The sequence below is a fragment of the Crocodylus siamensis genome, chromosome 3 (genome assembly GCF_052110815.1).
Source record: "Crocodylus siamensis isolate JL-2025a chromosome 3, ASM5211081v1, whole genome shotgun sequence".
Classification (NCBI taxonomy): domain Eukaryota; kingdom Metazoa; phylum Chordata; order Crocodylia; family Crocodylidae; genus Crocodylus; species Crocodylus siamensis.
Window position 1 is genome coordinate 177225929 of NC_143397.1, and position 26196 is coordinate 177252124.

General features: G+C 42.4%; 1 protein-coding gene across 3 annotated transcripts in view; it reads left to right on the forward strand.

Annotated features, from left to right (window-relative positions):
* Nucleotides 1-26196, forward strand: part of TAF4B (TATA-box binding protein associated factor 4b) — a 118468-nt gene that overhangs the window by 51264 nt on the left and 41008 nt on the right. For all 3 annotated transcript variants that reach the window (XM_090039852.1, XM_090039853.1, XM_090039855.1), the window contains 4 exons: nucleotides 5176-5311; nucleotides 6124-6229; nucleotides 14969-15138; nucleotides 19753-19883. In XM_090039852.1, coding sequence (XP_089895978.1) covers nucleotides 5176-5311; nucleotides 6124-6229; nucleotides 14969-15138; nucleotides 19753-19883 — 543 coding nt within the window. The remainder of the gene's footprint in view (nucleotides 1-5175; nucleotides 5312-6123; nucleotides 6230-14968; nucleotides 15139-19752; nucleotides 19884-26196) is intronic.

Below are 26196 nucleotides of genomic sequence, written 5' to 3' on the forward strand. Positions count from 1 at the left end.
TTGTACACACAAGTAAAAGCAACCCCAAACTCCTACCGTCTACTCTTCTTGTATGTCCAGGGTCACATAATCACTTTCTGCCATGACATTGCACTGGGAGCTCATGTTGGGCTTGTTGTCTCTCACCTCTTTAACCCTTTTCAGAACTATCATTTTCCAGAACGCATAGAAACAAAAAACACAGGCTAGAATTTCTTTATATTTCAATACAGCCGTTTGGCTGCAGTTGTTTAGATGGTTTCAGCGTACCAAGATATTCAGATGACTGTGCTATTGACCTGCCCTGCCCATTTTACCACTCGGCCAGTCTTGTTTCTGCACATTTTTCAAGGTTTTTAAGGCCCTGCTCAATTTTTGTGTTTTTTGTTGTTTGTTGTTTGTTTTGTTTTTTGTTTTGTTTTGGTTTTTTTAGCCTTGGCTGGAATGATCTCTCTGGAAAATGGTCCTCTTTTGAGCAGGGGGTTTGGAGTAGATGACCTCTTGAGGTCCATTCCAACCCTAACTTTTCTATGATTCTATGACTTTTATTGTACTTTATAATAAAGCAATTCAACCACTTCAGATTCAAGTTAGTCAAAGTTGCTTGGAAGCAGTCCCTTATTTAAGCCCTCTCTTCAAGCATCCAGTATTGCAGCTGTTTCTGTTGAGGTGGTCTGTGCCTTACCTCTCTGGATCATTGCTTGTCATCTGCAGCTTATGCTGTGCTGCTGCCTGCATTCTGTCTATCAGGGCTTGAAGAAACTCACCCTTTTTCTCATCTTGAAGCCTTGGTACTGCTGGGAAACAGGTTAGCTCTTTACAGAGCTAATCCTTTTAATTGTAGTCCTTTTTTCTAGCAGGGATCCTTTTGAAGTGTCTTAATAAATACAATACAATATATTACTTGAATCCAAGACAAGGTCCAGCCTGGGCCTGGGGTCAGGGCTGAAGACAGAGCTGAGCCACTGCCTGCACTGGTCCAGAATGGCTCATTTGCCAGGGAAGGTGGAATATAACCAGAGGAAGAGCAGGAGAGACCTGCAGCATGCTCTCATGTCTGTGCCTGTGCCCTCCTCCTTTCCTTCTTCTTGGCTCCCAGCTGGGCTGGACGGAACTGCCTCCATTTTTCCCTGGTAGGTCTAGGTTGGGGCTGGGTAGGGCTGTGGCTTCTGCTGACTGCCATGGAGAAGCAGAACTGCAGCAGAAAGTAAGGGAGGGGACTAGGTGGAGTGTGGGAAGGAGAAGCAGGCATAGGCATGAGGGGGCAGGGGGTTGGGGAGAGCAGAGTGTGTGGGGGCAGGCACAGGCATGGTAGGGCAATTGACCAAAAGTGGTCAATTGTTGAAGCATTATCCGTTATCTGGGATGCTGGTCAGCAGGCAGCAGGGGACAAGCACAGGCATGGAGAGGCACATCTCAGGGTATAAACATAGGCACCAAGGGGAGTGTAGGTAGGGTACAGGCAGTAGGGGGGCAGGCAGGGTGGGGAGGACAATAGGCACAGGTGGACAAGGAGCTGGGGAGTTAGTGATAGGATTTTGGCTCCTCACTTCCTGTTGCTGCTTTCCCTGCCACAGCTGCGGGGGAGGGGCATGCACATTAAAGATGACCTGCTGTTGATTAGAATTTTCCATGTATAGAATTTAACACTTCTTTTATATATAATTTTCCATGTATAGGATCTAATTAGTCGGGGGGGCAGAGGGGGCTTTACATTTAAACTTGTATTTGGGTAAATACAATAATTTGGCATAAAGAGTTGTTTCTATTCCTTGTTCCCATCTTTCTCTCTCATCCTAAGTATTCCAGCTCTTGATAACCCCTGACAGCAAGAGACAAGATTCAGGGAGAAAGCAAACACTACAGATAGCGCATGGTTTTCTGTTCCTGGCTCTTTTGGATGTAAAGCTCCCTATCTTTGGTAAAGGGTGCAGATATTAAGTTTACTCCAGAGTCTTTAATGGACATATGACACATGTGGTTGTATACTGTTGTGTTACTCTGCTCTGGGATAAAGTTACCCCTCTGTAAGTGAGGTAATTAATACACTGATGTGATGCATGTCTGTTCCCCTAGCACAGTGGTCTCCAGCTTTTTAAAGTAGGAGATCACCTTTGGCTTTTAAAAGCAGCCCAAGATCTACCATGCACCCCTGCCCAGCAGGTAAGTCTGTGGGGAGGAAGGGGTGGAGGGGCAGATCAAGGCAGGGGGAGAAAAAATTAGGGCTCCATTCTACTTACCCCTGCTTGTATCTCTGCAGCACTGTCCCTCACCGTGGGGGTCTTAATCTAGCCCTTGCCCCTTTCCTCCCCCATGGACTGACCTCCTGGGCTGGGGTGCACACGTGCATGCATACAGGCACTCAACCCCCCACTCCAGCCTTATCCTCCAAGAGGATCTGAGATCTACCGGTGGATCCACTGCTTGGTGACCACTGCCCTAGCAGTTTAGTCTTGTGGTAGCAAACTGACATCCCTGCCATCTTGTGACCCACTGTAGGCAGCTAGCTTGGGAGGGTTCTGTATCTACCCCTGTGTAGGTGCATCTGTGCAGTTGACTAATTAGCTGCACAGCAAACATCTCAACATCTACATGTGCACCCCTATTAGGGCAAACAAAATGAACTTTGCAGCAGCATAGTACTCTTAAATACAAGTGCTATGTTGCGTTGGACCTTTTCATACACAGCAGCAGTGTCTACACATGCAACTGCTGGCTGGGGCACGACAGGGTACCTGACAGCTAACCCCACGCTGAAGCACCCTCATGCCCTAGCCAGCTCCTCCGCAGCATATTTAGCCCAGTTGGAGCAGCCCTGGGCTGGCAGGCTACCCCTCAGGCTCCTGCCAGCTGGACCTTCTGTGATCAGGCTGTATGTGCTGCAGTCCAGGCGCACATGCAAATATGTGCACGGGAGCTTCCTGGGAGCAATAAACCGGAGCAATAAGGTCTGCAGTTTATTGCTGCTCCCAATGGTATGTGTAGACATACCCTGTTAGCATGAAGTAAAATCTAGGGTAATTACTATGTTGTATAACTGTTGTGTGTCCACACCTCCAAAACAGCTGGGTTTTTTTAGTGGAAGGGAATATTTTTTTACTCTGTTTATTTGTTTATTTTTGTTCCCACTTCTTAACCTGGAATTGTATTGTTTTCCTTGCCATGTCTAGTTCTCTTCTACCTTGCATGCTGCAGATGCATCCTAAAGGGTTTTGTTAGGCACAGTGGAAACATCGTGGATGTGTGCTCAGAATAAGTTTTTCACAGGGAAGCGGATCCTGTAAGTCAAAGGGTGTCTTCATGAGTTCAGAAAAGTTTAGTTATCCAGTAATTAGCTGTGTCTATAAACAAATCATTCATTTCTCGCATTCTAATTGTATTTCGCTTTTCTCCATGGTTGGATGGAAGTTTTCAGTTAGAGCCACTCTGAGCCCTGGTGAAACACAGTTGAGGCAGATGGAGAAGCCCATTCTTATTCTGCTCTGAGCTTAAGCTATGCAAATAAAGTTAAGTCCTGCCTTAATCTTGACTGCCAAGTTTTTAATGCTATCCTGAGTTATACTAAAGGAGGAAACAAAAAGGAGGCCTCTACAAAGATGCAGTGAAGTGAACCATAGGAAGCTAATGGATAATGCTTCAACAATTGACCACTTTTAACTAGCATTCTGCTGCCATTTTTAATGCAAATGCCCTATTACTCCTCTGCACCTAAACATTATAGCTTTATAAAGTTTATTTAAAAGACTTAACATTTTATTAATAAAATGTTTCCCATGTGCAAGAGCACTTCTATTTCTGTTTGGCCTAATTTTGTTGCCAATGTCATTAATCTTGTAATGACACTTTAAATGCCAGGGAAAGCACCTCTTCATTGTCTACAGTTTAACTTTTAAGTAGCATGTGTGTTGATTCCATTTGATAAATATCTCAAGGTCAAAAGTCAGCTTTTTGCTGCAGCTTCTCTTAACTTAAAACACTAATAAAGGTTAAGTCTGAAAACAAGTTCCAAGGTAATGGAAAAATACTGTACATGTGTTTTGAGTAATTAGGAATCCAGTTTGAAGATGTTGATACTTTTGTGCCTTGATAGAAGAATCTGTAAAATGTAGTGCTTGACGTAGCTTTTAAATCGCGTTTAACCACTATTCTCCACTATAAATTTTGCAAACCACATTCTATTGGCAAACGAGCCATGGGTCACTGTATAACTAAAAATTCTTTTTGCTGCTGTTGAAACCTGTGAGCTGCTTTCTTCTTGGCAGGAGACAGTGGTATGTCTGGAAAAGATTTCTGCATTGTTTCAAGCATTACTGCACATGGAACATTGAAATCCTGCTAATCTTGTGTTTCTCTTACAAGTGCCAAAAGCACCAAAACAACTAGCCTGATGCAGCACACCTTTTATACTTTCACAGCTGTTGAAATATCAAGGGCTGATCTTTTTCTTCTTTCTTTCCTTTTTCCCCCTTTGTTCTTTCTCTTCCCCCCTCCTTTCTCTTTTTTTACTGTTATTCCTGTAGTGTAAACTCAGCATTCAGTACAGGCATTTAGTGCTTCAACTCCAAAGTATATAAAGCTTTGAGACCATTTATTATAGCTTTTCTCTTCTACATTGACTACTTTTAAATTTTAAATCTTGACCCTCAGCTGGTCTAATACTCTTCAAAAATGTCAGCAGTTCTTGGGTTTCATATGTATAATGACATTTTAAGAACTGTTTATGAAAACCTGTTCATGTTAGAAAAATTCTGGCTGCTTCTTGTAGTTGTGTGATACTGACCCTTTTGGACTTGACAGGTGGATTCAGTCTTCTATTGATACTCTGATAAATGAAACTGGCAACGAGGTGAAAAGCTATTAGTGCAATGAAATTTTATAGAATTCAGTGAAAATGTTCTGATACAGCAATTGAAAATAGTCAGCATGGTGAGACGTCTGTTGTTCAGAGCATTTGAACTGTTTGGACAAATAAATGTTGCTAGCTACAAATTTGAACTACCGGTAAGTTTTTCTTGTCATAAAGACAAAAATGTGAGGTTTTTATGAGAGTGATACTTTTTTTTTGCAACTGAAAGCTAGACTTGCATGCTTTCCCTTCAACAGATTTGGTTGAATGAGCAAGTTAATTGTATTCAGTTATCTGTATACTTGGGTTTATGTTTTTCCTACATTTCATGTTATATGTACTATTTCCAGCTAGTGCAACAGCCATCAGGAGGCAGGGGAAAACCAGTGGCCACCCTTCCACAAACCTCTCTGCTGACTCTTCAGACACCCGCTAATAAAAGGATGCCACTAAATGCGCTAATTCAGTCTAACCAGTTTCCTGCAGGTAGGATTAGACTTTTTAAATTCATTTTTATTTATTTGTAACATGGCATTTCTTCATTGTAACATTAGCAGGATGATATTTTGGAGGGAAGTAGGAAAACGCCTGATTGTATTGGAATTGGTTAATTCTGCTGGGTGTCTGCTTGGAATGGCTTTCTCAGCAGAAGCTTGCTAGTGTTCTAGCCACTGTGTATTTTTGCCTATTTAGAAAACATGCCATAAACTATGACCTGATAAACAATGCCTTTCACTTGAGAACTTGTCTGACTCTCTCTCAACCATTCCGTTGGTCCAATAAAGGAGATCAGCCATAAATAAAAAGTCCTTGCCTTTTTTGCATAATCCTGGATAGTTACAGCTACAATATTATTCCACTACACCAAAAAAATGCTTCCCCCCTGCTTTCTGAGTGCTCAAAGTAGACTTATCCCAGTAAACTACTGTTTCTATAAACTGCTTCCAGTTTTTGGTTCTGGAAAGTCAGGATATTGATGAGACTTTTCCAAGTACCGGTTAATGTAAACCAAAGTTTACCAAATTAGGGATTCTTTTCTGACCAGCCTGTTTCAACACCTAATCTGTGCTAGTGAGAAAGGTAGTGAGTTCCTGCTTTTTATTAAGAAGAACATTTTAATTTCTGAGCCATGCAAAGTTTGTAGAACATATTGCTCTTTTCCAGTGTCTGATTTCCGAATAGACCGAAATGGCCCATTGTTCAGTTTGGAACAGACGCTTGCATTTTTAAGGTATGAGCTGAATTGGTAGTCACTCTTTTTATTTTGTTTTCTGTTGTGTGATGTTGATACTTTTTAGGTTCCATTGTGAAACAAATCACCCTGCCAGGAAATAAAATTCTGTCGCTTCAAGCATCTCCTGTTCAGAAAAATAAAATAAAAGAGAACGGAACAACATCCTTCAGGTAAAAATAAACAAAGTCGGAAGTTTGTGTGGCTCTAGGAAGCAAGACTTCAACAAAAGGCACAGACAGCAATAGCAATTTGGGGATTTAAGTTAAATAAAAAATAAATATTTTAAAGACTTCTGCTGGGTGTTTTTATCTGTTAATGTTAATAAGGGGGGAATGTCTAAAATCATTTGACCTAAAAATGGATACATTTGTTCTTGATGTATGGAGAATTTTGTACTGTTTGTGCTGGTGTTTTTATCATGCAGTTACTAGTGTGTTACCCTCAAGTAAGTGTGTGTGGTGTGTGTGTGTATAAATGATCTTTTGAATGAAGGACACATGTCAATCCTCTGCCATATGAGATCACTTTTAGATCTTCTAAAGTATTGGTATTTTGTAACAAAAGCCCTAGTTGAAGTTAAACTAAAAGGAACTTCTGCTCGCTTCAGACAGCCAGGTATCACTGAACTAATTTGGACTGTGCTGGTAACCTGTTAATACAGTATGGAGCTCTTTAACACATTCTTTATTACCTCTTCTTATATGCTTATCCCTGTAGTGAGAGGTGAAACTCTAAATCACTAATTGTAGCTGCTGGGGAAAATTTACCCACCTTTTAGATTGCTACAGTACTTTAAAGGTCTAGTCGGAGTAACTCATTAAATTTCAGAACTACAAAATTGGTTTTCCTCATGGAAAGTTTAATGTTGGAACAGTAGAAGGGAGAGGCCGAGACTACGATAAACGGTTTCACTTGTGACTTTAAATCAAGCTTGAAACTAGTCTTCTGCAGAGAAAAGATCGGGACATTATGACCTATAATCTATCGGCTAAATTCTAAACTCTAGCAAAAGTCCAAAATAAATGTAAATTGATACAAAAGTAAAACTCCTTGCTTACCATAACATGCAGCATACATTTTCAGAGAAAATAGCAGAGTGAAAGACTGTCAGTAGTCAAAACACGGAACAAACAACTAATGCTCTTGAACTTATCATTTCTACTGCTCCTTCAAATTCCTTATCCACTAAGTCTCTATGTTGCTTTCCATGCTGGAATTACTTTTCTAGGAATGTGCACATAAAACTTGAGGAAAATCTTTGCTTTTCCCTGGTGTGGTTCCAAGTAGATTTCTGCTTTTCAGAATTTATTGATGCTGTCAAGTAGCTTAAGTCAATGGTCATTGAGCACTTAACTAACCTACATCCCTCTGAAAATTGCAGCCTGGATTTCTCCTGGAGTTTAGCTATATCCTACCAGCTGAATTTTAAACTAAACTGAGAGTGCATAGCAGAGAAAGCATTTTAAATATTTCTTTACCAGTTGAAGGAGATTCTGATTTTTCTTATGCTGGCCAGATCTGTCTCCTTTCTTGTTTCCCATTTTTACTCCCTTATCTTCCTCCTAAGAACTGAAGAACCCTTTTCAGAACTGAATAACTTGTCTGTCAACTGTTCCTCAGATCCAAGTGGTTTGTTTTTTTTTGGCTTTTTTTAATTAAATGAATTTAAGCATGGTCCACTATAAAAATAAGATGTAAACTAAAGCTATATGTGGATATTCAGTTTCTCCTGGGAAAGCAGTGACTCTCTCAGGAGAAACCATGAATGTACAGATGTTCAGGCTTTTTCTTCCAGAATAAAAATGGATGTACGAGGATAAAAATGACCGGGGAAGAACCAGCTTTTTTAAAAAACTTCCAGGAGAGTGAACCTCTGTATGTGTTCTTTGTCAGAATTCTCCCTAAATGCCTGTGAGGAAAGGATGGACTCTATATAGCTTCTTGTGTGAGCTGCATGGCCCAAATTTTGCTGTATTTACAAAACAGCTTCCTGACAGATCCCTGCATCTTTAGGAATGGCTTCACCACCATGCCTACGGGCATTTCCAAACAAGTGTGGACACTTGTTTCCCTGGGAACAAGTAGCTGTGGCACAACTTGTGCCACTGCTACTTGTTTCCGGGGAACAACTGTGCCATGTGTGCTCTGGCATGTGGCATAGGAGAGGCTAGGGCCAACAACTATGATGGCCTCCACAGCTTTACCTGGGGTCCTGGAGGCTTCCCTGGGCTGCAGCTGTGGGAGGAAGCCTGACCAGCAGCTGGCATGCTGTTCTGGTAGATCAGACTCTGGTTTTAAGTGGCGCATGTTGCCACCATGTGTGTTGCCCCACTTGGTGTGGGTTATTTTGATCCCTGGATCTCCTCTCTTCCTCCCCCCCCCCCCTTACTATAAGGTAGCAGTGTGGGGAATGCCTACATGTGCAGTGTGGTACTACATACCATACACCCATGCTCATCTGGATGTGACCCAAGAGAGCTGATAGAATTCTTGCCCATTCTTCAGGTTGCTTCATCCACTCTATCAATCAGAATAGTTTCACTTGGATTGCCTGTTTTAAGAACGCAACTTTTAGTCCAGGGTGGCAGAATGTAAATTGGGGTTAAATACTTTTTTCCAGCATTCTTACCCACCCACCCCAACTCCCTGCAACAACAGAAATTAAATAAAAGACAGAATTGGTCAAAATCATATACACTATTCAAACACCAGAGGGTGCCAGAGGCCCATTTTTCCTCCAGCATATTCAGATTTAGAAAATAAAGCACATCTATGTTACCTGGCTTGTATTTCAGTTTACTGTGAATTTTGAGCAGAGAGAAATGGACAACTGTGAACTATTCCCTTTCAGCCCTCCCTCAACATTGTCAAGCTGATACCCTCCTTGAATTTTAACCTCTAATAATTGAAAAGGGTCTTTTTGAAAACTAACACAATACCAGAAGTCATAATGTTCACTGAAATAGCTATACAATTGTATTACACAGAGAGATCTTTAAAGTGAAGACAAGCCAATTTCCAGTAGGAAGGCCAGACTTGAATCATTTGAAAATATTTCTGTCTGATGACCAGAATTTATCTTATCCCAGCTAAAAATGCACTTCAACTGAGATGATAAAAAGTGGAGTTATGTGGAGCACCACTTGAAATGAGTTGAACAGTATGTATTTCTTGAACAATGAAAGGCTTGTCAGGAATTGGAAATGATTGTTGAAGTCCATACAATATCATTAATCCTTGCTAAACACTACTTTGGTTGTACTTCTAGAGTTGTGTTTTGGTAAGGAAAACATATGCTTTATTTACCTGTGTACAAATTAGTATTCATGTGTACAAATTAGTATTCACTGGTATTTTATTCATCCAGGCTAGTAACCCAATGTATAGTAACAGTTCAGATTCATATGGTAGAGAGAAGTTAAAATCTGTAAAGTATAAGAATTTAAAAAAGAAGTCTGCTTGTCCAAACCAAAGCCCTTCCAGTGTATATTATTAACAACATTGTAGAAATTTAGTGACAGAGCTGGTTTAGATTTGTAATTGAAACACTGGTAGAACTATATAGCTTTGTTTTTCAAACTGTGTCTAAGGGGTTTGTAAAAGATGACTATATAATGAATGTAAAAGTATGTGAATACCTATGTTTTACAATTCAAATGGGGTCTGCACCTCCATTCAACATTTTTTTAAGAGTCTGCAACTAAAAGTTTGAAAACCATTGCTATGTAATATGAGAAGATTCTGTTTATAATTTGGCCATTGTAGTCTCTCTCCCTTACTTGATACTAAATTATGAGTTGGAAGGGAAAAGAAGGTAATTTTAGGCTAAACTACAATGAAAATCTACCTGAGATGTAAGCTTATTCAGTGTTATCTCTTGGCTCCTATCAGGTAGAGCTCAGTGCTAAGTTTCAGTATTTGTCCATCTGCTGGCTCATTGTGTGTGCTGTGTTGGTGGCTACAACTGATTTAATGAACTCCTTTACTAGCTGATCCATGGAAGGAGCTGTACTACAGCGGGGCATGTTGTCTCAACTGCAGCAAAAAAGTTTGTGGCGATGGTAGTTTATTAGGAAGAGGAAATTGAAGTATAGTTGTGAAAATCAATTAGCACTCAATTACCATGCACCAAAGGCCAATTTGCACATTTCCTGAAAGATTAAGAATTTCATTCTGCTGATGTGTTATGAATATGTATTTGAAATGGTTCAACCACTAATGGCAAGCACGGGAAGGAAATTTTGTTTTTATATGGTGACCTCAGCTTTCAGTCATCACTGTACTCATATAACTGTTGTGAAAATCTTGGGATTTAGCTTTTACCTTGGCATACTGAACTAGGGCAGAGGACCAGCCAGGAAGATCAGTTTGACTGAAGAATGAATGAAACTTGATACAAGAAACAGTCTCCATTTTCCCTAAGCAAATGATATATAATGTGCTTGGCTGTAAAGAGGCACAAATGAAGTGATGCGGGGGGAGACACTCTCCTCCTTGTGCTTTAAGTTGTGTGTACACCAAAAAATAAATGGTGCCTAAGCCAGTTTAAGTAGAGGAAGAATATCTAAATTAAAAAAAAAATCCTCTGTATTTAGATTACTATTCCTACATTCTGGGATCTTGTAGCACCTCTTTTTAAAATCAGCATTGACTTCCACTCAGAAAAACTAGGGGAGAAGCTATGGTTGTCTTCCAGTCAGAAAACAGCCTAACCCAAACAGCATGCCATTTCACCTAGAAATGTTTACCCAAGAATATGGGCCAATAGTTGGACCTTCTAGTGACCTTGCAGGGTGTATTGTATTCCAGTTTGAGACCACTCTGGTAACGTCCAGCCAGCAGCTTTTGTCAATTCAAAGAAGCTCCAGAAAGCACTTCCACTTATTTCAGCTGTGATGTCTTCAAGCTCTAGAGACTGCCTCTCCTTCATCTTTGAAGGACCAGAGTCCAAAGTACCCCAGGTTCTTGTTGCAGTGTGTACACATTGCAGCAGTGAGAGGCTTTTTTTGCCTGTTAATCCTAACCTAAATAGTAAAAGACTTTGGACTGCCCAACTGCTAAAGCTCTACAACTATTTCTTCCATAAAAATTTTTGCTGAAGGATTTATGCAGCATATTAACTTCAGATCTTTCGTAGAAAGTTTGAATAGGTTTTCTTTTTCCACCCATTTTAACTAAACATTAATTTCATTTTGACTACTCCCAGCTTAGTATGGTGACATTTTAAATTCTACATGATCTCAAGCTTGGAATTGCAGCAGCGTTGTATCAAAATTATGCGCAAGCTATATTTTAGCCCTTCTCTTTTCCCGCAATATACCCTCTAGCTTAACGGTTAACCTTGATCAGCCTGGCAGTGTGCATCGTGAACTTTTTCAGTTCTCACATTATTTCCTTTCCTTCTCCATAATGCAGTAACAGTGCCCATGGTTCTTTTTGCTTCTGGGAGGGAAAGTACAAACCTTTTGGAATACAAATGGGAGCAATGCCACAGCACTGTTAAATTTGTTAGGTATTTTACCTGGAGAACAGGAATGTTGCTAATTGCAGAGTTTGTGTAGTTGAAAAAAAGGATCATCTTGGTTATGTAGCAGTTGGACCTGAAGTGATTTGGATGGATGAGTTGATTCAAAGAATGAAACCTGGTTTGATTGATTTATTGCAATATTAAAATAAATCTTAAGGTAACTGCCCTGAAAATGGAGACTTTTAACCTTAACATCGTACTGTTGTGCATTGGTATGAAGAGGTATTCAGTTGTTAGTCTGTAGCATTTGTTAAATAATAAGCTTCTCATCTTGGGTTCTGTTGGAACTCCTCAGTGTGTTAAGGATCTAAATGTGTTTCTAAAACCTAAACAAATATAATGAACTGCATGATTGGGGGTAAATTATTTGGAGTAGATCTTGCAGAATGAGGAAAATCATCTAATAAAATTTCAGAATTGAGGGGTGATAGGAAGTTGATTTGTTTTGAATACTTCCTACAGAAAGCTTTTGTTCTTTTTTTCCGTCATCTTTAGCCCTTCTCGTATATTAAAACAAAGTAATTTCTTGGTCTTGCTTGATATCTGTGCCCTTCAGTCAGAATAACGGGAGGGAGGGACTTGTGTTGAATTCTCAAACTTTAGCACACTTGTTTGTTCATAATGCATCGGGTGGACTACATGTATGACTGTTCATTTTAACAATAGATCATATTTGTATTTTCCTCGCATCAATCTTGTACTCTTTCCAAAAAAAATTGGCAGCTGGTTTGAGGGGGAAAAGACTGTCTGAGTGGAAAAAGGAGTCCCAATAGAGCTGGCTGTATCTTAAAGAAACCTCACTGAAAATGTAAGAACAAACCATCCTGATGCACAGGGAAATTAGTAAGTATGGCAGAAGACCAGCTTGGCTTAGCAGGGAACTCTTTTGTGACACAAAAGAGTTTTTAAAACACAAAAATAAAGTTTTTATAAGAAGTAGAAACTTGTACAAACAGCTGGGGAGGTGTATACGGGTATTGTTCAGGCATGCAGGAATGAAATTGGGATAGTCAAAGCCCAATTGGAGTTGCAGTTAGCAAGGGAAGTGAAAGGTAACAAAAAGGGTTTCTACAAGTATGTCATCAATAAAAAGATCAAGGAAAATGTGAGTCCCTTACTAAAGGAGGGAGGGTGACGGGGGTGGGGGGATACAGCCTGGTGACTAGAGGATGTAGAAAAGGCTGAAGTACTCAATGTCTCTTTCACCTTAGTCTTCACAGGCAAGGTCAGGTCCCAGACTACTGCACCAGGCAGCACAGTTTGGGGAAAAGGTGAGCAGCCAACAGTGACAAAAGAACAGGTTAAAGACTTTTTAGAAAGCTGGATGTGTACAAGTCCATAGTCCAGGCATGATGCACCTGAGGGTGCTGAGGAAATTGGCTCATGTGATTTTAAAGACAATGGCCAGTGGCTCTACAAACTCATGACGATTGGGAGAGGTCCTGGACAATTAGAAAAGGGCAAATATATAGTGCCCATCTTTTAGGAAAAGGAGAGAGGATGATCCAGGGAACTACAGACTAGTCAGCCTCAACTCAGTCCATGGGAAAATCATGGAGCAGGTTCTCAAGGAATCCATTTCTAAGCACATGGAGGAGATGGTGACTAGAACCAGTCAGCATGGGTTCACGAAGGACAAGTCATGCCTGGCCAACCTGATTGCCTTCTGTGATGAGATGACAGGCTCTGTGGATGTGATATACCTTGACTTAGCAAGGCTTTTGATACAGTCTCCCACAACATGCTTGCAGGCAAGCTAAGAAACTACAGGTTGGATGAATAGACTGTAAAGTGGATAGAAAACTGGTTGGATCATCAGACTTAGAGGGTAGTAATCAATGGCTTGATGTCTAGTTGGCAGCCAGTATCAAGTGGAGTACCCCAGGGGTTGGACCTGGGGCTGGTTTTGTTCAATACCTTCATCAGTGACCTGGAAGATGGCATAAAGTGCACCCTCAGTAAGTTTGCAGATGACACCAAGCTGAAGGGGAGTAGTAGATATGCCGGAGGGTAGGGCTGGAATTCAGGGAGACCTCAACAAATTGGATGGTTGGACCACAGGAAATCTCATGAGGTTCAACAAGGACAAGTGCAAAGTCATGCGCTTAAAACAGAACAATCCCATGCACCAGTACAGGCTGGGGACCGACTGGCTAAGCAGCAGCTCTGCAGAAAAGGACCTACAGGCTACAGTCAACCTAGGGGTTACATTGTTGAGTATGAGCCAACAGTGTACCCTGGTTGCGAAGAAGCCTAACAGTAGACTGATGTATACTGGCAGATCAAGGGAAGTGATTCTTTCCATCTGTTTGACACTGAGGCCACATCTGGAGTATTGTGTCAGTTTTAGGCCCCCTACTATAGAAAGGATGTGGACAAATTGGAGAGAGTCCAGCAGAGGGCAGTAAAAATGGTTAGGGCGCTGGGGCACATGACTTGTGAAGAGAGGCTGAGGGAACTGGGTTTATTTGGTCTGCAACAGAGAAGGCTTTGGGGTGGGGGGATGAGTATAGACAACTTCAGGTACCTGAAAGGCGGGGCAGGTTCCAAAGAGGACAGAGCTAGACTTTTCTCAGTGGTAGCAGATGACAGAACCAGGAACAATGGTCTCAAATTGCAGCAAGCGAAGTTTAGGTTGGATATTAGGAAAAACTTTCTCACAAGGAGGGTAGTGAAGTACTGGAACAGGTTACCCAGAGGGGTGGTAGAATTGCTATCTTTGGAGGTTCTTAAGGCCTGGCTAGACAAAGCTTTGGATGGGATGATCTAGTTGGGGCTGGTCCTGCTTTAAGCAGTGGGTTGGACTAGATGACCTGCTGAGGTTCTTTTCAATTCTAATATTCTATGATACTATGATTTATTGCTAAGACAGTCATACATGTAGTGGGAAGTGTGCGTGCTTTAAGCAAGGAAATATGTTAATATCAGCTTCTGCAATTTATCTTTGCTGGGAGAAATAAAAAGTAATGCTACACTCTTGTACAAGGTGTGGAGCCCAGTGAGCACCCTAGCTGCTGGTTCTGAACATGTTTATCTCCTCTTTTCCTCCGCCCCCCCCCCCACCTCCCCTACCGTCCCATGGCATGCTGCAGCTGGGAAGCTGACATGCTGCAGGCTGCAGCTCTGTGTGTTGTGGGGGCAGTAATGGAATGGCCATAAAGTTTTGTTCCCCTTAGTGGCAGCTGCCTGTGTGTTGCCCCCTCCCCACCCACAGAAATACTGTACGTGCCAGTATTTTCAAGGAAACACGTTTTTGTTTTCTCTCTCCGTTCTATCTTTCAAAAAAACAAGGCATGTGCCTTTAATTTTGTGTAGTGTTATATGTGAGGAAAATATGGTAATTCTGAAAAATTATGATTAAGGAAATATTTTTTTCTGGTAGAGATGAAGATGATATCAATGATGTAACTTCTATGGCTGGGGTCAACCTTAATGAGGAAAATGCATGCATCTTGGCAACAAATTCTGAACTAGTTGGTACAGTGATCCGATCTTGTGCAGACAATCCATTCCTCTCCTCAGAGGTGCTGCAAAAGAAAATTTTAAACATAGGTAAGAACAAATTATCTTCTCTTGTAATGTGCAATTGACAATCTGAGTTCAGTGCTTAAATAATAACTTATTTATTTTGACAAGTGTTACTTTGAAGATGGGGTTGGGCTGTATTATAACCCACTGTCTTGAGTTCATAAAGTTGTATATAGTTTGCAAAGCAAAAAAAAAAGAAGCTATATTTCGTTTCTACTTCAGCTTCTAACCAGAAAGTTGGCTCTCATTTTGCGACTGGAAAAATATTTTGTAGAATTACCTGTAGCGGGGTAGGGGGAATAGGAACTAATTACAAAATAGGGAAAACATCACAGCTGTTCATACACTTTTTCCCTGGGTTACTTTATCTCTTCAGGATGATAGGGCTATAACAGATGCATAGCAGTGTGAGTTGCCCACTGGGATGTGATGGTGGTTAGATCAGATTTCTACGTATACAGCACCTGATGGAGAGATTGGAGTAACTGCTGCTTTTTCCCCAGTGTAGGGGCAACTCTCAGACTCAACTATATTGCTTATGTATGCTACAGATAAACATTGCAGATTCTACTCATATGATTTAGAAAAGCAGCCATGGAACTGCCTGTTCAATAAAGCATTTCTCTTTAGTAAGGGAGTGCCATTTCCTTCTACTCTCTGTACAGCTGTGGTAAACTTTAAAAAAAAAATCATTTTCAACACTTTTTGACGTATGTAGCATCTGCTGCTTGATGCAGTAGGATGCTGAGGACTACTGCTTCCTTCTTGAAATCCCTTAAGCCCATTTCTGCTTTGAATCCAAAAATGTAAAGCATGTTAAAAGAATTGGACAAGAGCATAATAAAGCCCAGTCTCTAATTTATATGCATAGATTTATATGTATTTGTGCATGTTACAGAAGTTTGATAGTCTCAGTCTGCTATGCCCTGCCATTGGCGAGTATTAGATTATATGCTATTCGGAGTCAGGAGTGTGTGTTTTTATGCAGCCCTTAGCTGTCTGAAGCCCCAATCCAGTTTGGGACCTTCAGATTTGTTTTTTTTTTTAAATTACCTTGGTTTGCTTGTTGTTCTTATTCTTCCTGGTCTTTGCCTGGCAGCCTGCCTTAATCTAACATTAAGCTTGAACCAGTTAAGTACTGTCAGGAAATACCAAAGTGTATATGTGCAGCCACAACTTCTTGTGTGTGTATGTGTGTTACAATAGTCAGATTACATGGCCATGCTGGTTTTTTTTCAAAATGGAAGAAAATACAGTGAGATTGTTAATATTGTACCCAGAAAGATAGCCATATGCCTAAAAACACAGTTAACTCAAATCCATATAAGCAACCTGTAAGAAGTACTGAATCCAGGAGCAAAGAACACCTGGATTTCTGGTCGTTGCTCTCAAGATTATTTAGGCATTTTTAGCTAATGCCTCGAACATAATTTTAGAGCTGTGTATTAATCACAGTTAGCACATGCAATTAATGCAAATTGGTTCTTGCATTAATTTTTTTAATAAGTTAATCACACACATGGTTTTGGAGCCTGCACCTGGGCTCTGCTCTGCTGCCACCTCCAGGCCACCCAGTGAGGCAGTGATGGTCCTCTGTGCTGCCACAGGGCAGCCCAGGCACAAGCTCTGTGGGGCTGCAACGGTGGGGGGGGGCACAGACTGACAGGAGCAGCTGCAGTCTGCACACTGTGTAGAGCAGCGCTGTGCTAGTAAGTCTGTGGAGGGGAAGGGGAGAGGGAAACGGGGGGAGGGTCAGATCGAGGCCCTCACAGTGAGGGAGGGAGTAGGGCAGGGGCTGGAGTGAATGAGGCCCCAGGGCCAGGATGGTTCATGGGACAGCTTCAGGTGGCTCATCCAGGGGTGTGGGGGGGGGGGAGGCAGGGCAACTCCCTGCCACTGTGTGCACCCTCAGGTTAAGCATGAGGGCATGTGCCCCTGGATTTGCGCACAGGGCGGAGGTGGGCTGCAGGTTGGGGCTCTGCAACCTGCTGCCTTTGCCCCGGGAGCTGCATGATGCCATGTTTTGCTTCCCGCTGTCAAGTGGGCAGGGGACATAGTGTGGCTGGTGCGCAGCTCCCCAGGGCAAAGGCAGCAGAGCACAGAGCCCCAACCTGCAGTGGGCAATCTGCCTCTGCCCCACACAAATTGGGGGACACATGCAGTAGTGGGAAGCTGTCCCCCCCCATCCCTAAATGAGCTGCCCTACTTCCTCCCTCACTGTGGGGGGAGCCTTGATCTGCTTCCCCCCCCTGCAAACTTGCATAGACACTGGCATGGCACTGTCTGCCCCTTGCTTGCAAGCCATAGCACCCTGCATCCTGCTAGGGTGTGCAGGGACTCCCTCTTCCCCAGGCTCCAAACCCTGCACAGCCCCTGCACACTGTCACAAAATCCCCTGCCCCCACGCATACCCCAGAGCCTTCCCCCCAACCATACAAAGTACCTGCATACTTTTAGCTGTGCAATTTAAAATCACGATTAGGTGCAACTAAACACAACCAAATTTTTTTTAATTGTTTGACAGACCTATTAAATTTGTAAGGAAGGACCAGAGCACCTGTGGTCTCCTTTCTCAGGAGACCAGCTTCATTACCAGGGAATCTAGTTCCCTGATTCTTGAAGTCTTGCCTGCATAGTGGTCTAACTTGAATAGGAGATGATGAAACTGCCCCAGTCCTAGCCTTGCTTCTTGCGTGGTGGTTGGAGCACTCTCTCCTAAGGAGACCAGGATGTACAAGGTGTACACTACAACCCATGCGTCAAATGAGAAGTGAGCCAGCTATTTTGACTCATGGAAGCAACTTAAGTATCCAAGTTCAGGAGTGGGTCTGGAATTGTTGTCAGTCTGATAGTCATATAATAGTGAGATAATTGCAGCCTTGAGTTGAGTGTCCACGCTGAGGGAAAGGGGCAGAATTTCAGGCACACCTCGCCTGCATTTTATCAGCTAGCTCAGGCCTCCCCCGGCATTCACCTTCAGTTGTGTAAATCCCATTTGTAGGGATGCCTAACTTCCCCCTACACTATGTAGGGAGGTCTAGATTGTGACTTCCATACTGAAGTTCCTCTGTAAATCTGGACCTCAGTCTAATTTCAGTGTACCTTTTCCTTAAGGTATCTTGATTTTCAAATTATGCACGAGAATTAGTTTGGGGAGAAACACATAGCACTGGTAATCTGAATGTTTTAGAAAAAAGGAAGCATTATTTTTAGCATTTGTTCCTAACTGACTTGTAAACTCAAGGAAGTGAATATACCCGTAAGTACTTAAGTACCACATAAAACAGGGTACTTAATGCCTTGAAGTGACGCAACAGGAACTGTTATGATCATATGTAGAGTAACTTCATGTGTTTGTTAGTGTACGAACAGGGTGCCTACATATCTGGATGCCAACATTAATGAAAATAAAGGCAAACAAAATGGGTGATCAATTGGGGCAGTGATTCTCAAACTTTCTTTCTTTTTTTTCGCAGACCACTTGAAAATTGCTGAGGGTTTTTGCAGACCTGATAAACGTTTTGTTCTACAAATCAAAGCGCACAACTTGCATTTTAATATCAGTAGTCTTGCCTTACAAGTACAGATAGTCTCAATTTGTTCTGCAACCTTTCTGCAGACCACCCGAAATGGAGCTTGTGGACCAGTGGTGGTCTGCGGGCCACAGTTTGAGAACCTCCGATTTGGGGCATATGTTGTGTAAAGTGCGGTAGGAGGGGCAAGAAAATTTAAAATGCTGAAGTGCATTGGTTATCCATAGTTGAATTACTGTCTGTCTGCTTTAAAAGCCCCGGTTGTCCCTGTACCTGTATGTGATTGTGCTGAGAGTTTGTCATCCGTAGAAAGACTTCTCCATTGGCTTTCTGCAACTGTGAGAAGGTTATAGAGGTGACACTTCGCTTTGGGGGTAGGGTCCAAGCAAAGTTATGTGCAGCTGTTACTATTCTTGACCACAGCTATTGAAATTGCTGTTCTCTGCTGAGCCAGCTATAAGAATGGCAGCCTGAAAGAATAGGTTAGAGAGGAAAGACATTCTGACCCCAATTGCGTGAGAGGTAGATTTCCCAAGCTGTTACTTTAGGTGTGTCGGGTCAGTCTAGCATATGCTGTTTGCTCAGGGTTGGGTGAGAGGAGGTCCAGGTTTCCATGCCTGGAGTACACTGCGGGGGAAAAAAACAAAAAACCCCCCAAAAAACCCAACCAAAACTGTTCATTGAAATAAATGTCATAAGTTGTTAACAAGTGCAGTGTCAAACAGGGCAAAATGTAATTCTCTATTTTTTTTAATTACTGAAATTAACAGAATATGGCACTAATTTCTACAGTGACTATTTCTCCCTTCCGAACATGAGACTTGATTTGTGTTCTTATTAACTTTGTCCTATAAATGACCTTGCAAGGAGAATGATTCTAGAGGCTAAGTGAAACAATGTCTATATTTTCTGAAGCTTCAGGCTAAGTTTTATTAATGTAATGTCTAAGATCTTTGAAGTTGTGACTTTACCAGGAAAATCATAATCTCCAAACCTTTATTCATAATGGGTATGACTTCCAGGGGGAACAGAATACCTGCTGTGCTAATTATTTCAATTATCAGCTACTACTAAAACACGTAATGGATTTTCTCTGCTTCCACAGGTAAAAGGCATGACATTATGGAACTTAACTCTGATGTTGTGAACTTGATCTCCCATGCTACACAGGAGAGATTACGAGGGCTCCTAGAAAAACTGACTGTAATTGCTCAGCATCGAGTGACAAACCATAAGGTAAAGGAAATTGTTAACCAAGTTTTTGCAGTCAAGGTTTTCTTTCTTTGCAGCCTTCAAGGTAAACTCTTTCCATGTGCAAGTATGCACATACAGTTCATGCGTTTTTTAATCTACTTCAAGAATATTTTAAAGTTCTTTCCTAATAGCCAATTGTAGTTAATCCTGATGTTTACCTTTTTGTTGCCTTAGATATGGGCAAAACATGGTAAGCTTAAAAAATATATTTAGATGTTTAATGGAAATGATATCTTAAATGCAGAGGCCCCCCTTTCTGCACTTTTGGCATGTGCTATTATCAGTATCAAAATGTTGTTGAAGTGGTTGATAGGTCTAGGTTCAGTGGGGCCAGAATTCCACCCTCAGCATTTACTCCTGTTACCTCTCTTAGCTCTGGAGTGCTGTTGAGTGTTGTGCTGGTATCTGTTTTGTTCTCAAATTAAGTTTCAGACCTAGGACCAGACTCTACCCCATGCTTCACTGAAGACCGTGGTGGTACTACAGGTGTAATTAAAGGGTGAATTAATGTGCAGGACCTTTACTACTATGATAGGGTTGCAGGAATTGGTAAAACTAGCTAAACTTTCTTATCTTCAATTTGTGTGTCTTTGAAGGCCTGGCAGTTCATTTGAAATGTGTTCAGTTTACGTTGAGATATCTGGAAGAGGTTTTAAACATGGCACCCCAGTGCCATTTTAGGCACTTCCCAGATTAAAATCATGTTAAGTTTAGTGGTTAATACCATAGACATCTGACAGGAAATATTATACCCTTGGAAAAAAATATAGCTATTGCAAGGAAGTGTAGCCATTACTGTACCCTCCAGAAATAGCTTTATGACTTGGGCTTCAATGTTCATTGTAAGGAACGTTTAGGGTCCTAACATTTTTGTTTAAAACAAAGGAGCAAAAGGTTTGCAGAAAACTTCAGCTTTGTATTTAACATAAACAAATTAACAGCTAGGAAATGTCAGGTTTCCAAGGGACTATTGTGCAGTAGTTTTTAAATATGAACGTTCAGGCAGTATTCCCTGTGAATGTGCTGTTTAAATTTAAATAAATAAATGAATAAAAACAGCAGGCCTGAACATTTTTGTTCCTGCATGATTCCCATAGTTGCATTAGGATAAGCTTCTCTCACTGTTACAGCAGTTCTGTTTTGGTGTTGAGTATACTGAATCCTAACACACATCTGTTTCCTGTGGTGTTCATTTGCTATATAGTACAAATGATAAACAGTAATATACCCTGAACACCAGTGCCACAGTGACTTTTTCAGAAGGTTTTCTCCTTACCCTGTAGAAGAGTTATGAGTGCATTTTCAATACTTGAATCTTGTATTTGTTGCCAAGTTCTTTTTATAGGAATTTTTACAACTGCTTTTTAAAGTTGTACTTGGAAAGGAATTTAGGCAGAATAACAGTGGACTTTGAATAATGGGGCTTTGAGTTTTTAAGTACAGACACCTTTGTTTGACTCCATGTTTCCTAGGTTGTTTAGAAGCTGTCAAGAGCTCTAATGGTGCCTGAAGTAGTTGGAGCTTGCTGTTGCAAACCAGAAAATTGACATGTTAGGAAATCAAGTCTAAAGCAGTGATTCTCAGCTAGGATGCCATAGCATCCTGGAGTGCCTTGAGATCCATAGATTCATAGATTGTAAGAGCTGGAAGGGACCTTGCAACATTGTCGGTCCAGCCCCCGTGCACTAGGCCTGGTCTACAGATATGATTAATAAGATAAATCCAGAGATTTTCAAACAAATCCATAGTAGTAAACTTTTGTTCTTTTGCAATATAAAAACTGCTCAACTTCCTGTAGGCAAAAAAAAAAAAGGGGGGGAAAACTGTTAACTAAGAGCTGGCATTTTCTGAGAAGTACCTCAAATTTAGCCAGGGGGACCTTGAATCTAAGAAGGTTGAGCACCACTGAGCTAAAGTGTGTCAGATTCCCTAAGGAGAACCTCTAGAAGCCTGCATACTAGCTCTTGAAATTTCTGAATCCCTACCAAGACTTGGAGTTCTGGGAATGTTCTTGTACATTTAAGTAGAAAGCTACGGATTTACACTTATCACCTGAGCAAGAGACAACAAAGGGGAATTTCTGGGCCATGGTCTTAGTGTAATAATATACAGATTTCAGTCAGTCTGCTCCTGTGCCAAAGGACTGCGCCCTGGCAACTAATACACACTGACTAGTTCAAGAGTTGTAGAAGCAAAGATGGAAAGATGATAATTCTGCATCGGACAAGCTTGCTTCCATTTCTTTGGAACAAAGATTGGAATAGTTCACAGTCTTAAAGATGGCATTGAATAGAATGCAGACCTTGGAAAACCAAGCCTTTGATCAGCCCTTGTTTTTCCATAGGTAATGCTTTCTTATGGGGACTTCCTGCATAATACAACAGAACTTCTTGAACTGCCTTTTTAATAACCAAATCAGGGGTCTATTTAAACACATCTCGCTTAAAGAGTAGTAAATTTGATGGACATCCATTTGGAGGAAAAAAAGCAAACAGTAGGCTTATTGGGACCCCAGTGTAACTTTCCCTTCCTATCCTTCAGGGCATGATTTTTCTGACCTTGGATAGGCATTCCTTTGCAGCATAGGAATTACTGTGAATGAGTTGTTTTTTTCCCATGGGGAGCATTCACAAATCTAGATTTGCACATGCAAAAAGCCCTACATCTCAGATGTATGTCTACCTGCAGGAGGGTTTGAGAAACATGCTCATATCTTTTGGATTATATTCAATTGAAAAGATTGGTTGGTATCACTGATATGGTGAAAGCACAAAGAAATCCCTTTGGATAATAAGTCGGGCCAAAAGCAAATAACTTGAAGGATAGAGATGTAAATACTGTGGAGACTGCCAATTTCCAGAGCACATGCCTAGTAGCTGCTGCTTTAATCCTGAAGGAAATGATTTCTGAAGTAAAATCTGCATTTCAGAGATCACTGTCACACAAGCCTTCCCTGTTCTGTACCTCATCAGCTTGTCACTTACTCAACTTTTCATTTAATAAAAACTACATTTTTAAAAATGACTGTTTTAAAACCTGCTGTGGAGTTGAACTGAAATAAAAGCAAGGCCACTGACAGTGGAGCTCCTATTTATCCTCTTTAATTTAACCCCATTATGCCTAGTTAAAACAACACACACATTCTTGGATCAGTTTAATTGTGCTACAGCAGGGGTGCTCAACCCCCAACCCTCAGGCCACGTTCAACCCCCAGAACCATGTTATCTGCCCCTGTGGGGCTCACCACAGATCCTGTGGGGCACCCCATGTGCCATGGCCCTGCATGTTAAATCGGGCATGCAGGGTGGTGTGAGACCTGATCCCAGCCTGGCATGGGACCCTTGGAACCCAATCCCAGCCAGATGGGGACTGGCCCTGTGCCATTCATTTGGCCCACTGTTGGACTCAGACTGTAATTAGTGTCTAATTGGCACTGCCCAGTTAACAGCTGACCCAATGGTCTGGTTCCAAGTGAGGTGATCTTTGACCCTGCACCGGCTAACGAATTGACTAGGCATATCTATTGCTACCCTATCAATCCGGCAACTGCTTGTACTATGACTAAGGAAACTTGCACACTGATGTATAACTGAAACTAATTCATCAGCTTATTAACACTGGCTAAATATAAATAACAGGGACAACAAGTCACACCACTAACTAAAAACCAAGGACACAGCCAGTAACGTTACTCCTATAACTGCTAAAACCTATACCTAACTAATCTAATGCCTATGTTACAATTCAATCCTTGTAGAGGCTCAGCAAAACGTTAACCCCAGAAGCAACATCGACTCAGAAATAGTTATGAACTTCATTATATGAGGGGAAAACTTTATTAAACACTGGAGCTCCGCTGTTCCAGATCACAGTGAGCGTAGCACACACCAGAGGTATGGACAATCTCGGGGATAGCTCTGTCAGGCCTTCAGTCAGCACAGATGTAGTTAGGGATCTTCTGAAAGGGCTGGACACTTTTTTAAATCTGAAGGTCCAGATGCCCTCCAACCAAAGGTGTTGAGGGAGCTGGCAGGGGTCATCGCAGAGCCCCTGGCCCAGCTGAATGAGCATTTGTGGGCATCTGGCCAGGTGCCGGGGGATTGGAAACAGGCTAATGTGGTCCCAGTTTTCAAGAAAGGGAGGACCCAGGTAACTATAAGCCTGTAAGCCTCACCTCGGTGCTCAGGAAGATCTTGGAGAGAATCGTCACGGAGCACATCTGTGAGGGGCTGGCAAGGGAGATCATGCTCAAGGGCAATCAGCATGGGTTCATCAAAGGCAGCTCCTGCCTGACCAACCTGATTCCCTTTTATGACCAGGTAACTAAATCCTTTGGAGGATGGTCTTTCTAGACTTTAAGAAAGCCTTTGACATTGTCTCTCACCCCATCCTCATCAATAAATTAGGCGACTGTGGCATTGATGCCTGCACAGTTGGATGGGTAAAAAACTTGGCTGATGGGGCACACCCAGAGAGTAGTCGTAGACGTGTCGTACTCAACCTGTTGAGATGTGAGCAGTGGGGTACCCCAGGGCTCGGTCCTGTTTAACATCTACATCAGCGACTTGGACAAGGGGGTGGAAAGCACGCTGTCCAAATTTGCTGATGACACCAAGATGTGGGGTGAGGTGAACACATTTGAAGGGAGCTAGAGGGTGCAACTAGATTTAGACAGACTACAAAAGTGGGCAGATGAGAATAGGATGGGGTTCAACGTAGACAAATGCAGGGTGCTACACCTTGGGAGAAGGAATCCACGCATACATACAGGCTGGGGAGTTCTCCTCTTGAAAGCACAGAGGGAGAAAGGGATCTTGGAGTCATTATTGACTCCAAGATGAACATGAGCCGCCAATGCCAGACCGCAGCCAGCAAGACCAGCCATACCTTGTCATGCATCCAAAGATGCATCTCAAGCTGGTCCAGAGAGGAGATACTCCCCCTTTATGCGACTTTGGTCAGGCCGCAATTGGAGTACTGCATCCAGTACTGGGCTCCGCACTTTAAAAAGGATGTGGCCAGACTGGAGAGGGTTCAGAGGAGGGCCACCTGCTTGGTGAGAGGGCAGCAGACAGGCCCTACGAGGAGAGACTGAGGGACCTGAACCTGTTCAGCCTCAGCAAGAGGAGGCCGAGGGGGGACCTCATGGCTTGCCTACAACCTCATCAGGGGAGATCAGCAGCAAATAGGTAGAGAGCCCTTTTCTCCCCAGCACCACCTAGGGTGATGAGGAACAGTGGTAATAAGCTGATGGAGAATATCATAGAATCATAGAAGTAGGGTCAGAAGGGACCTTACAGATCTTCAAGTCCAATCCCCTGCCTGGGCAGGAGAAAAAACTGGGCTCAAAGGATCCCAGCTAGGTAGGCATCAAGCCGCCTCTTAAAGACCCCCAGGGTAGGAGACAGCACCACTTCCCTTGGACATTGGTTCCAGATCCTAGCCGCCCTAACTGTAAAATGGTTCTTACGGATGTCTAATCTAAACCTACTCTCCAACAACTTGTGGCTGTTATTCCTTGTTATGCCAGGGGGCGCTAGGGGAAACATGGTCTCTTCCCAAACCCTTCTGGTCCCCCCTAGTGAGTTTATAGATGGTCACCAGGTCCCCCCTCCGCCTTCTCTTGTGAAGGCTGAACAGGTTCAGGTCCCACAGTCTCTCATTGTAGGGTCTGCCCTGTTGTCCCTGGATCATGCGGGTGGCCCTTCTCTGGACCCCCTCAATGTTGACCACATACCTCCTGAAGTGGGGAGCACAGAACTGGACACAGTACTCCAGTTGTGGCCTGACCAGTGTTGCATAGAGGGGGAGGATCACCTTGTCCCTGCTAGAGGTGCACCTGTGGATGCACAACAGGGTGTGGTTAGCCCCTCCAACCGTGACCTCACATTGTCAGCCCATGTTCTTCTTGGAGTCAGTAATGACTCCAAGATCCCTTTCTGCCTCTGTGCTCTCAAGAAGGGAGTTTCCCATCTTATAAGTGTGCTGCTGGTTACTACTGCCCAAGTGCAGCACCCTGCACTTGTCAGTATTGAAGCGCATCCTGTTTTTGCTAGCCCACCCCTGTAACCTATCCAAGTCCTGCAGCAGTCTTTCCCTTCCTACTAGTGTGCTCACCTCACCCCAAATTTTGGTATCGTCAGCGAATTTAAACAGGGTGCTTTTCACCCCATCGTCCAAATCGCCATCGGGCCCAAGGACTGAGCCCTGGGGGACTCCGCTGCCCACTTCTCTGCAGGTTGAATATGACTCATTCACCACCACCCTCTGAGTGTGACCCTTCAGCCAATCTGCA